At 37.6% G+C, this 15,140-nt stretch overlaps 1 protein-coding gene across 6 annotated transcripts in view; it reads right to left on the reverse strand.

The window, feature by feature from the left end:
* The window catches only part of ZNF536 (zinc finger protein 536), a 343,785-nt gene that overhangs the window by 131,261 nt on the left and 197,384 nt on the right, over window positions 1-15,140 (reverse strand). For all 6 annotated transcript variants that reach the window (XM_071567724.1, XM_071567723.1, XM_071567722.1 and 3 more), the window contains one exon: window positions 540-692. In XM_071567724.1, coding sequence (XP_071423825.1) covers window positions 540-692 — 153 coding nt within the window. The remainder of the gene's footprint in view (window positions 1-539; window positions 693-15,140) is intronic.

Here is a 15,140-nt window from a genome sequence, read left to right on the forward strand (position 1 = left end):
AAATATAAGTTTTACTGTGGTGCAAAGCATGATAAGTTTTACTACTTACAAGTACTTAGTCGTGTGAGTTCTAGTGGGGAAAAAAAAAGCAGATCCATGAAGCTGATGTATCCATATGAACAGTGAGAGGTTAAAAACGAGCATGCTAAATGGAACAAAAATAGTAACTGAGAAAAACATACAGAATCCCTAAGCAGATGCTAAGGAAGGCCTTTGAAGCAGTTAGTATAACTAAGTCTGAAACCAATAGGCTTATGCCTATTGAAGGACAAGGGTAATTGAAGGAAACAGTGATGAAGCAGGGAAGGAGACAAAAATAACCTCAACTGGGAAAAGATGATTCTATTAAAGTGGTCTTTATCCAACAACACATTCCTTGTGCTTTTATTTAAGACTGTCATACATCTTTCTCAAAAGACTTTCTCCAACTAGTAAGTCCAAATCTACACTGGGAATTAAGGCTCTTAGCCACTTAAAATGTTAACCCACACACACATGTGGCATGTGTCGACAGTGCTCTGCTCACTTGTTCCTCTCACCTGTATGTATTCTCAAGTGGACCTTTAAGTGATGGGATGTTCTGAAAGTTTTTCCACAATATGGGCAGTCTTTCATGGCAGAACCAAGGCTCCTGTCTCTCAGTAAAGCTGGCTGCTGGACTCCTACAGATCTCCCAGCTTCTTCTCCAATGTCTGCAACACAGAAATGTTCTCACATCACTTCAGCACATGTCAGAAGTTGTTCTCACTAAAACTGCTAACACAACACAAAGTTAAACATGTCAATACTACACCTGTCTATTTCATTCTTTAAATCTGACAGAATGCTGACAATTCATGTATTTTCTTGTTATTGTCTTAAATTATTTCATCTTTCCTATCATCATTTTAAGCAGCATATGGTACCTTTATATTGAAGTGAATTATACCAGAAAAGAAACAGCTGTGTCAGCAGCTGGTTTGATTTCTTCTTTTGCTTCATTCCTATTAATTTTTTCCCAAAAGTTTGAGATTGTTGTTTTGTTGAATCTATTTAAGTATTATGAAAATCTGTATGCTTTTAGAGGGAAAAAGTTTGCACCAGTGTATTAAAACCTACTAAAACAACAGAATTGCAGTGACAAGAACATCAAACAACAGTGATGATGTCTACACACAAAGCTAACTAGCTTCCTTCTGCAGCATTTCAGCATTGAAATTACAACAGACAAACTAGTGAGTGACCCAATATCATGTGAAAAGCAATGAAAAAATTGATCAGATGAGGAAGAATTCCTTCTCCCTCTCACCCGCAGCTTCTTCGTTTTCTCATTCAGTGTCCACAGCTACACTTATTCTTTGCATCATAATACAAAGGGTGAGACTTCAGGACACTTCTTCTCTCTCCTGATATAAAGAAAGTCATTTACAGCCATCTTGAACAAGCTGCTTTTATCCACGCAGGCTATGTACAAAGTAACTTACAAAAGACTGACATGAAAATTGCAAAAATGTCGGACATTTTAAAAAAGTCATTATACAAACCACACAAGACTCATCTATCATCTTGCACTTACAGGGTCGTGCAATATCACATATATGTATCAATTTATGATGTCACCAAAAAGTACCGTGGCAAATGTTGAAATTCTGAACCAGATTGATGCTACTGGTGTGTCAGTGCAGTACACATGGACACATCATCACACCCCTGTGCAAAAGCTGAGGTATCTGGGTTACATTGAGGTGGGGAGCATACAGTTAAAACCTGCACACAGTATCTTGATTATTTCAACCATAAACTACTGACTAAAAATGTTCTGTCTCTACCCATTTGATATGTAACTAAAGCTGTCAGGAAACATTGTGCAGTTTACACAGCATTGCCTTTTAAATGGAAGTAATGGGACATAAGAAAGACTTAAACATTTGGCTCTAATAAAATCTATTCTCACAGTAGCAGAGACCCAAATACCAGTTTTCTGGAAAAGGTGACACTAACAGGCATTTCAGTATGTATTATAATAAAACAGTTCTTTTAAACTATCTTGCTTAAAGCTGAGAGAAGGGGATGATAGAGTGATTAATATATATAGATCTAAATGCTTATCTTAGTCATGTATGTACTCAAGCTATTACTCGTTTTCAAAAGGCAAATCTGGTAGTTTTCACACATGTTTAACATTTTCTGACTGTTCTTAGACTGCAGAGTTAAAGCATAATATTTAAGTTAGAAAGCTAGTAAAAGTCATTTTGAATTATCTTCACATATGTAAAGTAGCATACTGCAGGAGTTTATTTTGTCTTTGTGAGTCCAGGAAAACAAATATAGGTGCTAGTCTAAAATTCCAATATCCCTAAAGAGTTTACTTTCTCCTTTTTTACTCTTCAGAAATTGTATATAATTATGGCTTAAGCTGCTTTGGGAAAAAAATGAATTCCTGAGTGCAAAAAGATGTTTCTGAAGAGCAAACTGCAGAATGTATGATAATAAAATGCAGGATTTTATTTTGGTTTTCAATAAATACTATATGAGCATTATAGATAAATATATAGATAAAGTTAACAAGCCACTCAGGAGGAATTCACTGAATAAGTCTACTAGTTATGTTTTGCTATATGTCACTCTAAATGATGGCCTGTTATCCATTTGCCTTTTATCTTTCTATCTAGAATATGTGTGGCCCAATAAAAAAGAATAAATTTGTAAGATGAACAGCTCGGTTTGCAGATTTAAGAGTGTAATTTTCACTTTACACAAAATTGAATTTTTTCAAGGCAGCGAGACGATGGAGTTTACTCTAGCACTAATCCCTCTGAAAAAGCAAACTGAAAACAACAATGAAGCAAAGAAAGATGTGGGTGGTCTGAAGAGTTTTCTTTTAGATTTAAGTAGACATACAGTAGATAGCTCCAAAGGCTTTGCTCCAACAGGGGCCTTACCTTGAAGAATTTTTCTTCCCACAGTGAAAGCATTCCTAAGACTTTAAAGCTGGGCTGAGGGGTTTTCTTTTGAATTCCTCTGCCTACAAAGCCCACCGAAGCGCTGGAGGCCATCGCTACCTGAATGAGCAGCTTTACATCTAAGTTCTTTTATTTCAAACAATGAAAAGATATGTTCAAGGCTGCCGACTCTTCCCATCAAATGCTACCCCAGCTTCTCACTGGGGCCCCATTTTGGCACATTGTACCTATTTGTCAAGGCACTTAAGTTTAAAACATGCTTAACTTTAAAATGTGTTTAAGTCTCACTGATTCTGCTACTGAGCTTTTCTTATACCATGTCTCTTAAAAGCCATTTATGGAAAATGAAGGGTGAAAAAAAATGACATAGAAAAAGAAGAATTGATCAGCAAGAAAAAAGTGAAGAAGCAAACTGGTGAATACAGACTATGCCAACAACAGAATATGTGGGGAATGAAAAATCTTCAGCAGTAGCAATAATCATGTATCCTACAACTCTGATGTCCCCTTTCTCCTGCCATCGAGAGTCCCCTCACAAGCAGGAAATCTGAGTTCTGTTAAACTGTGCAAAACTGTAGTAATATTTTACAGTACTGCAGAACTAGGATTAGCCTCCACAAATTAATGTAATTTATGATTTACTCAGGATTTGAGCTATGGTTTTGGGGCTTCTCAATTCCGAGGATAAAAGATCAGGAAGGAAAGAGAACAGTTACTTATCTTACAGCTATTGTGGTTCACTGAGTTATGTGGTCTATATGATATGCACTTGATGCACATGGAATTAAACTGGCTTTTTTACTATCTACTTCCATTATAGGCAGGTCAAATGTCTTCCTGCCCATCCCAACCTTTCCTGATTCAAATGCAGGAAATAACAGAACACAGTATAAAGTATGGTATAGATGTAAATGCTAGATGTAAGTCTTCTGAGCCTTTCTCTGAACTTACTCTTGCTGAACTTCCTTGTCACTTTGAAAATGTCAGTTCACAGAAAAAGTCATGGATAGACGTGGAAAAGCAACACTCAGTTCTGTATACAAAACTGGTCTTTGTGCCAGTATAAGGAGAAGAAACAGCTGTGAGTCCTCCAGGTGCTCTTTGTGCTGTACCTGCTGGGCAGGCAGATACTGCTCCATGGCACAGGACACCAAGGAATTCAGACACGAAGTAGCTTCTGGGGTGATATCACAGTTACATCTCTTGCATACCATGCCTCAGCCAGACCTAATAACTGACTTGTGCACGTTTCATGGGATGAATGCAAGGAAAGAAAGTTCACTTCAACATCTGCATCAGAAGGTGGCAAATAGCTGCACAACCAAAAAGCCAATTTGGCCAAAATATGAGCAAATGTATTTGCCATGCAGACTGAAATTAAAATTAAGCAATTCATAACATCAGTATGTGAAGTATTGCCCTTCTTCAGACAGATGCTCACTGCTCAGGAGAGGAGGTGCTAAAAGCCACCACTCCCCATAAGGCATGGAGGTGGCCCACAAAGTGCCACAGGCTGCTTTCACATCACCACCATACAGGAAAGGAAGTTTCCCCAGGGACAGGTAACACCAACAAACAGTTTTGAACCAGGAGTACTTTAAGAGTAGGTTAGGAGAAAGTAAGAAAGACACCAGTGAATCATTTTTTTCCAGCAGATATCTTACTAGGTATCAGAAATTATCTACCCAGAAATGAGCCACAGCAGGCGGTGCCCTCTGCACACACATACAGATGTCACAGAGGCAAAATGCCAACTTCAGTGGATATTGCTAGAAAAGAGAAGATAAACTTAGGTGGACAGTAAATCTGTGTACTCAAAGCAGAAGCTACCTAGGCAGACATATGAAAAGCAAAAGAAAACAAGTTCTTTGACATTAAGATACATGTTCTGTACAACTGATCCACCTATCTGGGATGAGTCTAAAAGCATGATTAGAAAAGGATGGATTGCTTTTGTAAAAACAAACCTGTTTTCACTTGTTAGGCAGAATCACTGACCTCAGTCATATTAGCAGCCAAATTTTGAAAGGAACCTCTACATACATGTCCCATAAATTTTACCAGAGTATTTATTTGCTGTATGTATGTGACAGTACAGACATTCACAAAGAGGTGCTTTCATGTTCAAAGGAGCTAAATTGCAGTCCTCGTACAGACTAAATCATTAGTGAAGTCAGTTGGAATTTGTCGACACAAGGTTTGCCAAATTAGCCAAAAACAGGCAATCACATGGAAAAGGTAATCAACTCACAAAATAGGTAATCAGACTTACAAGTATGTGTTAGCTCTTGCACAATTTTTGACAGTATTAAAGAACCCTTTGAAAATGTGGCCAGAAGCCTTTAAAGCTGCACATAATCCCAGGTTTTCATATATTTCTGAAATTCAAAATATTTGTAGTTCTTCAGAACTGCCTGTAAAAGTTAATGAAACATGGTGCAACAAGAAGTGGTAGTGACCACAGCTATTTTTTGATGACCTATAAACCCACCCAGACTAGCCCATCTTATGGAAGGAAACCTAATGTCAAGAAACGGAGTTAGAAGATATTCAGTGTGTTAAACGTGTCACTGCTGTCACCTTTACATAAGTATGACTGGACTCAACCACCTCATTCCCTGGGAAGCAGAATAGGACATGCAAAGTTTCTGGGAAAATATGCATTACCTTTCTTGCCTATTCCTTCGAGAAAGCTTTCATAATACTGAAAATAGTGGAAAATAGGAATATAATTAGGGATATAATTAATCATATTTTCCAGCTTCCTGAAGTAGCTTCAATTAGTATTGTTCGATGTAAATCAGAACAGAATCTGGCCCTGTGCTCATAATTTGAAACTAGAACCCTATTAGCAGATGTCACTACACTTTTTTGCTAGTGAAGTTATGTCTTAAAATGAAAGTTTCTAATATTACTAAATATTACAGTTATATTTTAGGCCTCCAGAAGGAGTTACTAATGTCTTAGGTCAGGAACAACTTGCTGTCTCTATTGTTTCATCAAGGATTTAGGTTTTATAATGACCATATATGGGAATCTTAAACTGTTAATATGGATTGGCAGAGAATTTGTTTAAACAGAGAGCTATTTTAGAAGAAAATTGGAAAGGAGGCCTACCAGCGAGAAAGCAGCATTCACATTGTTTGTATTATTAGAAATAAAGATTATACAGAGGTTCCACTGGTAAATAAAAAGATACCACTTCTGACATCAGAACTCCCCCTTAGCCCTCTGACCCACACAGACAAACAACAGGCACAAACTGCCCTGCCTCTGCTAACAATTAGTGCAATGGCAGAGTAAAATTTAAAGTACAGCCTAAATTAAACTGCAGTAAAATGCCCATAATCATTTATATGAGGGAAGACTTGCAACATGTAGAAGCAGGTGAATGTCAGTCCCAGCCAATACCCCAGACTGCAGGAGAGAAGTTGGTGTTATTTCAAGTATAACCGGAAGACAGACAAAATATTCTAAGCAATTTCTTAGTAACTGGTAGGACTTGGAGCCTGCACACACACCTTAAGCCCATAAATGACACCCTTGAAAATTGATGTTCTCACACTCCATGGGTTCAAAACACTTTGCATGACAATACTGCATGGATGCAGTGTTGGTTATACCTTAATGATTTTCATTGTAGTACTTGTTCAGAGATACAGGCAAGAGTCTGTTTATACAGCACAAAGAGCCATTAATAGACAACCAAATTTAAGCTTTTGTTCATCACCAAACCTTTCTTATCCTCTTCTTTCATTTTAGTCAAATTCCCTACAGAGCTTTTGTTTTGGAGTTCTTAGCAGTCTTACTTCTCACATTGTTCTAAAAACTCAAAAAACCTTTTAAGAAATCAAAGTTCAAACATAGATTCCAACTACATCATTTTAGTGTCCACATTTCTTTGAAGAATCATGTGACCAAAAGTCATAGAATATCAGATTTAGAACTTAAAACCTGGGGTTGGTTATCTGCTATTAACTGAAAAGTTCAGTTTTCACTGAAAATTAAGCATGTTAAAAATATATTTTTTGAGAGAATATGTTTTGTATGAGACCTTTTTAACTGTATCTTTTATTCTTTTGGTTTTGTGTTGGGTTTTTTTTAAAGAAAGAAGACATCTTAAGCACCTTGAAATATCTTTCATTTAACAGTTGGCAGAAGGAAACTCCCAGATGAACATTGGCCTGTGTCTTTCTCTTTAACCAGCTGAGTGATCCAAGCTTTTAATAAAGCTGTTCCAATTATTGTAAAAGTCATCTAGTACCTTATAGCCACAAATATTGACAGTTTATTGCACAACGCATTCATGACATTTGAAGGTCACATCATACATAATACATACACTTTTATAAAAGTGTCTGGAACAAAGAGATACATGATCAGCAATTACATCTTACCATTCCAGGGTATGATTTTATACTTATTTAAAATGAAATACTCCATGAAATGCAAATCGTTAATAAAACACAAAATAGTTCATTTTCTGTATTTATTGTTTTATTAATCAGCAATACCAAGTTCAGTTGTAGAAAATCAATGGAATGCTGTTCATGCCCCAAGAAGATTACAGTTAAATAACATCCTGCAAACCATCACATATATTCTTAGCTCAGCATGAGAAGAAAGTAAGTTTTAAACTTTAATCTCAGTACCGTATACCTCTCTAGCTGCATACTCTTTTTTTTACTATATGCACATGCAGGCATGTCAAACTTCTGCACTGTCTCAAGACTTTTAAGGCCATTCTAAAATCACACACACATCTAAAAACTATATAATTAATGGGTATAGGTTGCAATTTACACAGTCAAACCTGTGCACGGTCCTTGAATGAATTCAATGAACATCAGAAAGTCACAGAGTGCAGCCATGAGAGTGCTTGATTTTGGTTAGTCTTCACTTTAATGGTATCCCTACTAGATTCTGGAACCTAATGAGAGCTGAGCTTGCAGCAAATGAACATGGATCACTACACTGTTCCCTCTAATACAATTTTTGCCAGTTTATTTCAAAATTGCAGAATGCAAAATCTTCTTTCCTATTCTCTTCACATGCAGGACTCTTCCTCCACCCAACTCCTTCACTGGCTTTTCAGATCTGCCACTACAAAATCATGGCTTTGAAATCTCACTTTCTTAATTTGGCCGTATAGATCAGAGCATATTAGATCCCAAATCATCGAGTTTCCCCGATGAGGTTCATCAAAAGGCACTAGATTTGTATAATCTTTCCATAGGAAAAGTGGACACTTCAGAAGTGCATGTACTGTGCCATTTATTGGAATGTCATTTCTCTAGCTTGTGATAGTTCCTCACTTTCTTCAGGAGAGCACTTCTGAACTGCCAGATTATCTTAATGTAGTCTTTTGTCCAGAATGTGTACCTTCACAAGCAAAGCTGATACCTTTTGGATCAGAAGGGTTAGGCTTACATATATACTCATGTTCTTTGCTATCTATCCTAAAATTTTACTTTTGTGTCTGTTTATAATTCTGATAGCAATGTTAGCTGGTTTTCTCCTCCCTTTCTTAAAAAAGCTTAGAATATTCTGGAGTTTTACCAAATGTTTGTGCCAACAGTAGTCTGTGATTCTCAAGTAGGCCTGTCTTAATAGTTTTCTTACCCAAACCCTTTGCTCACCTGTGTTAGTTTTATCCTGTCACATAAATTTAAAATGGGCACTTGATTATTGACCAGAGAGGAAAAATTCATTCCAGACTTCATACAGATTGTTTACTGCTTTTGGAGAAAATTCCAGTGGGGCATCTACGCAGAGAGGCTATCCAACTGGACCATCTTTTGGATTTGTATGTGTTATTTGTAGCCAGGTGTTCAGGTACCAGATGGCCTTAAAACCCATACTACTCAGGTTATAGCAGCTTCTAGAGGCTGTCTGCATCATATTCCCATCTCTGAGATTTGCAGAGTGGCTACATGGAGCTTGATAAACACTTTTACCTAGCATTGCTCTCCTGATGCCAAGGCTAGATCAGATATCCAATTTGGGAGAGTTGCCTTACAGTCCCTCTTTAATTAAGTACTCCTGATCTCCCACTCCTGGGATGGATTGCTACTGCTGATTAAGCTCCAGAAGTAAGGATCTGTGGAGGCAATTTCATGAGGGAGAAAATGAAGTTGCTAGCTAATCAACTAAAATAACCATTAACTGGACTTCTGTGAATGAAAATATTGCCCTCTTCTTGCTTCCATACTTACCCCGTTTCTTCCACATGTTAGAGTCTCAACATACCTATAAAGCAACAGGTAAGATGTGCTTCATTATGACCTCTATCTTGTTTCTAACACACACGTGGGACAAACAGAACCATTTGGTGCAGTGTGCAGACTACACTATGAAGAAAATCCAAGATGGTCTCAGTAAAAGATGGTCTGAGGAAAGATGATGGATCTGGGTGCAGGAGAGTGCTATTGAACTTATTTTCTCTAGGTTTTTCTAATGTGCCCAATAATTGATGAGTTTAAACAAATCCAAAAGTCAAACAAATAATTTTTTTTCAAGTCAGAACCACAGACTTGCCTACATCTAAGTAGCTCTCAAGCCATCAGGTATAACTGAATAAGTTCTTGCATACTATTGTTTAAGAAAACCCCTTTTCATTATTATTATCTTATCACAGGTTGGTAAAATCAGCACAGAAGTGCCAGTCACAGGTCATCAGATTTTATAAAAACTCATTCTAATAAAGAAAACTGTAAATTATTAAAAATGTCACAGGAACATCTCTCTGTAGATACTGGTAAGAAAGAAACCAACAAAAGAATCAGTCACGTAAAAGCAACTCTGTAGGTAGTTAAATTACTAATTTTCCCCTCAACAAAATGAGAAAGAATTAAAGACTGTCATTCCATTTACAGATTACTGATTACAGAGCTGCTGACAGAGTCTTTAAAGAGTGAATAATGTCACAGTGTGTGTTACAACTTCTGGACTATGATATGATAGACTTTTCCAGTATCTGTATTTTCTTACTTTAAAATTTCCAGTACTGCCTTTAAATTAAATGACCACTATAAGCTAATAAAAATACTTGTGCAAATATTTTTTCTCCCATTAACTTCTTTGGGACATGCCACTAGAGTACAATTTCCAACTTCTTTTTTTCCATTTCACAAAAATAAGAGAACTATATTTGAAGAAATACAAGCAACTCTGAACTGTGAATCTATTTTATTAACACCTTTTTTCTATAAATAAAATATGTTAATTACATGATTTTTGCTAGAACAGAAAAATATTTATTAAATTTATCACTTTGAATCTCGAGAAAAGATCCTTTTACTGCTCAGTATGGGGTTTTTCCCCATTGATTTAACAATGTATTGTAGACATCCTGAGATGATGATATCTGAAGGGACTCATTCTTTGTTTTACACTAATGGTATATCTAAAAAAGTGCATTGCTTGGTCAACTCATATCCATGCTTTGTAAAACAGCCCTAAAGTACACTGACACTGCAACATGCTATTTGTGGGCTATAAAATCTGAAATTCTGCCTGTGAAGCTGATATATCAATAATCCCATTTTCCTGTTCTACTATGAAAATATATTATTTTTTCATCTGAACTATCCCGGGTAAAAATAAAAAACTATTTTGAATGTTCTCCGCTGATTTAGCTGAGCTTGTGGCAATAACTGGTTTAGGCATAGGCTTCAGTATGCTGGAATGATCCCGAAACTAATTTTGCATGTGTTGGAGTTGGACTGTGGCCATGCACGTCAGTATGCTGGAACAGAGTTATCTAAATCCTGAGCCTTATTTTACATGTGCTGGTGTTGGACTGTGGCCCTGCAATCTTTTAGGTCTCCATCTGTAGCTATCAAAGCCAGGGTGTGCCCAGCCACTTGCTACTGCTCACTGCTTTCCTTCCACAGAAAAGCTCCAGGCTCACAACCACCCTCCCACACACTGGGGTGACTGGGAGCTCTTCAGAGCCCTGGCAGGTCTCATCAGCCTTTCTCTAAAGTCTCTTTGCTGCCATGGCCAGCCTGTTGCAGTGCATCACAATGATCCTAGAGAGTTAAGTCCCACATCAGTGATGAGAAACATCAACCTCTTGGACAGATGTTCTCTCAGATTCAATGAGTTAATTCCATTTTCAACAGCAGGTAATACAGCCCACTAACTTCTAAGCAAGTTACGGAGACAACAGCTCCCTGACTGATGGAAACTTCCACCTGGAGTTGCCCAGCATGACAGTATTTTCCCTGCAACCATCAGACACAGGACTTTGAAGCCCAGAGAGTCCAGTCCAAAGCTATGGATTGTTTACTTCTGGGGAAGTGGACAAGAAACCATCAGGCACTGGGAAGCCAACAACACAAGTTCCTCCAACAATACAAGTTCCTCCAAAAATACAAGAAATACTGGCTGTGCACCAGTCTGGAACACCAACATAGAGGCTGTAATAGGGACTGAGCAAAGCAAAGGTCACTGTACAAGGTGCTTGTCACCCCAAGATGAACTGGTAACCTCCAGAGGCATACAGGCTGAAGGTAACATGGTACAAAGTTTCTGAAAGCCTTCTTCCACTTATTTTCAGCTTCTCCACATGAATTCACCAGTAAATACATATTTCAACCTATCAGGAGCATCTATAAAATTAGGAGATAATCCAGACTTGCTTGATTTGCAAGCACATTTCTCTACCAGAAATTAATAACATTTTGTCTCTATGGAGCCCAGCAAACTGAGGAAAAAGCTTCATACCAAGATCAAAATTAGACATTCGAGTGAAGATCAGACATTCGAATGGAATCAGACATTCTTCTCTGGCTGGACAGACACAAGTTAGCTTACTGTCTGCCTCAGAGACAAAGACTTATTTTAGAAGAAGGAGGGTTGTTCCATCTTTTAACTTATTAGCAATGCACTTTCTTCAAACTCCAACAGCAAAAGAAATTCAAAACCCAGGTAGTCTGCATGCACGGAAGCACCTTTTGTTTAATAAATAATTCAACCATGTATTCCTTTTTAATTTAAAAACGGTCTGACTGAACAGTCAACAGAGTGAACTAAAGTTGGCAAAATACAGTGTTGAAAAATTAAAAAGTGTATTCAAGGCCATATTCATTTGCTTCACTTCTCATATACTGGAGAGACAGGCTGTGCTGAAGTTCTAGCTTTTTTCTTTTTCTTTTAAATTATACACATACAGTCACATGATGCTCACTTGCCTTTGAAAGCTGCCTTGCCCTGGAATTAGTCTTTTTCTGTTACCAGTACAGCAGCTGCTGCTCCTCTACCTCATGAACATCATCAGAAATTCAGCCAAAATGTTCTCACAAGCTCCTCTGCCATGCCTGTGAGGGCCAGGCTTAAACTATCGACCATCTTGGAAAACAGAAATGATCTAAAATATTCTGGAAATATTCAGATCATCATCTGAATTATGGTCCCATCACTGTGAATGGCTTTACCACATTTTACATCCTTTCTGGTCGGCATCTTCTGAAGGAATGACCACTCTGTAACCATCAGGCAACATCTACCAACATGAAATTGCCAGTTTGATAATGCTGACAGAAGGAAACCTTATCTCCAAAAGGTCAGATATGCAGGAAAGAAGATCTGTACTGGGAAGAATAAGGGAAACCTAACCTTCACAAAGTAACACTGCCTTTATAGAAAGTGACTTGACAATAACATATCTTTCAAAGTGGACATGCTTATTTAAACACATCTTAGAGCCACTGGATGACAGACATGAGCCACATTTAGAAGAGACAGAAGTTTCACACATACATCTTGAATAATAACACATCATATGGAAGAAGAACAGGTTTTCTTCAAATTTTCACTATTTTGAACAGTAGTAAAATTATGTGTAGTATATGGGATGAAAACACGACCCAGACCAGACAAAGACCTTGTACAGATAAGAAATTTTCAATGTCTCCCTCTGCTGTGACAAAACAGCCTATGAATAATGTGTGCAAAATGCATCCATAAATCTGACAAAATATGAACTATGCATTAGGATAACTATAGAGATTGTTTAGAACCAAACTCCTCCTCTGCAAGTCAGAGAGTCTTCAGACTCTAATTTTGGCCAATTACTAGCACACATTGGGACACCATGCAATAAGTACCATCTCAGAGAACAGACTAATTTAAACTCTGAGAATGCAGGCTCCTGCATTTGTCAAGACACATGTTTCCATGCCTTTTCAGGATGGTACTAGTGGGAGCCACTCCAATAGCCTGGCAAACCCACGCAGAATTTGGTACATAACAGACTGGCTTGCGATTGATTCCATTTGAAAGCTGTCTACAGTGGGACTGGCCAACCTAACAAAGCCATGGATGGGGTTGGGAAAAGGTGAATGGCAGCATAAACTGGTCAAATGCAACTTAAATAATTTCAACAATTTTACTGGTACTGATTCTTTTTTGGCTACAAATTCTGTTGATATCTCATTACAAATATGTGCCTAATCATGAGGGTCACAAGTATTTGTTTCAACAAAGGGGTCCTGTTGACTACTGGGCAGTGAAGTTTGCTGATACATGCTGAAATATTATAATAAAGAGTGGACAAACAAAACCTGTCATTGCTTAACTGTAAATAACTCCCTGCTGCTGCCATTCTTTCATCATAAAACTGCAAGAGAATAGCATTGTGTATTTAAAATAAACAATGATGGAAAGATGCAACTTTGGAAAGGCAGCTCAGATAGCAGACAGGACACTGATGAGTGTTTCAGATCAGTGGAAATGCATTCCAGAAAAAAACTGCTGGATAGTCCATCACCTGCAGCACGGCTCCAGTGAGTGCTGTTCACCAAACACCAACACACTTCCTCTCTGTATTCTAGGGTTCTTTTCAATTAATATTTGTTTTAGTTATGTTGTATCACTGCTCATCTGCTAAGATATTATTTGAATTTTTTTTAATTCTTCTCTTCTTGGATACATTTTTGCACAGGTTTTTTGAAGTAGGAGAGTAAACACACAGTCTCTATGATGGCAATTTCCATTCATAGTTTGACAACCAAATGTTGCAATGTTACTTGAAACTCCTGCCTCTTATCTTTCAATTTTTCTTTAGGGAAAAACAGCACAGAAATATATTCTGCCATCTATTTGAAAAGAGTTGCAGATATAATCCACCTATGATGATGCAATTTTTAGAATTAAGACTGTGATCCAAACGAGCAGTATGTTCTATATTTTAACCACAGCTATTACAATAAGGAAAACCAAACATAGTAATTCTCCACACATTTATATTTATTCTGATAATGCTATGCATGATTTCTGCCTTTATTACTTCACATAAGTAAGCCTTATCGAAAATTTCCCTGAAAAATATGCCTCATAAGGATATAGTCAAAGCAGAATCATATATATATATAAATAAATATGTATATATATGTGTGTATGTGTGTATATATATATATATATATATATATATATATTTAAGGTGGTATATATCCAGATCTTTCTTTGTTTTAATTCTGTGGTGCAAAAGTTCCTAGCCATCAAATGTTGAAATATCTGAGTAACACAAAATCAGTTTGAAGTAGCTGACTGTCAACATCACAGGCAAACCCATCACTTCTGGCATTATCAGGGACTTTGTTTGGCATGGTCATTCGAGGCAGCAACGCTAAACCGACCTTTCCCACCAAGTCCGGGTGCACTAGGGAGGTGGCTGAAGAACACAGCACTGGAACTGACAGTAGTCATGCTGGATTCCTCCGAGGCACCATTTCCTTCTCAATCTCCCGTGAAGGGTGCTGCCCTCCACCAGCAGGTCTGGCAGTTTTAGTGTGTCTGTCTGCACCCTAACACGGGCAAAGGCACCAAAGCTTTCTCTCAAAACAGATTTTCATTAACTTGCACTACCAGGGCCTCCCCTGTGCAAAAACACAAGGAGGTTTTGCAGAAATCAAATGAAAGATTTTCCGACTCAAATTTGCTGCATTTTTAGTACTCTGACTGCCAGTCAATAGGGTCAAACTGTCACTCTGCTCACCTAAGGAAAGGAAATCTCTAAGCATAATGTTTTAGGTTGGATTTTGCCTCTAATACTTGAGTTAGAACTTCACAGTTGTAGGGTTAAACAGGCTTGGTGTTAAAATCCCATTATGTGTAACTTCAGAGCTGAACTGCCTTAGAACACAGTAAAAATGCTCCTGACCAGACCTTTCAATGTATTCTTTCAATTTATAG

The sequence above is a fragment of the Pithys albifrons genome, chromosome 12, assembly GCF_047495875.1.
Source record: "Pithys albifrons albifrons isolate INPA30051 chromosome 12, PitAlb_v1, whole genome shotgun sequence".
Classification (NCBI taxonomy): Eukaryota; Metazoa; Chordata; class Aves; order Passeriformes; family Thamnophilidae; genus Pithys; species Pithys albifrons.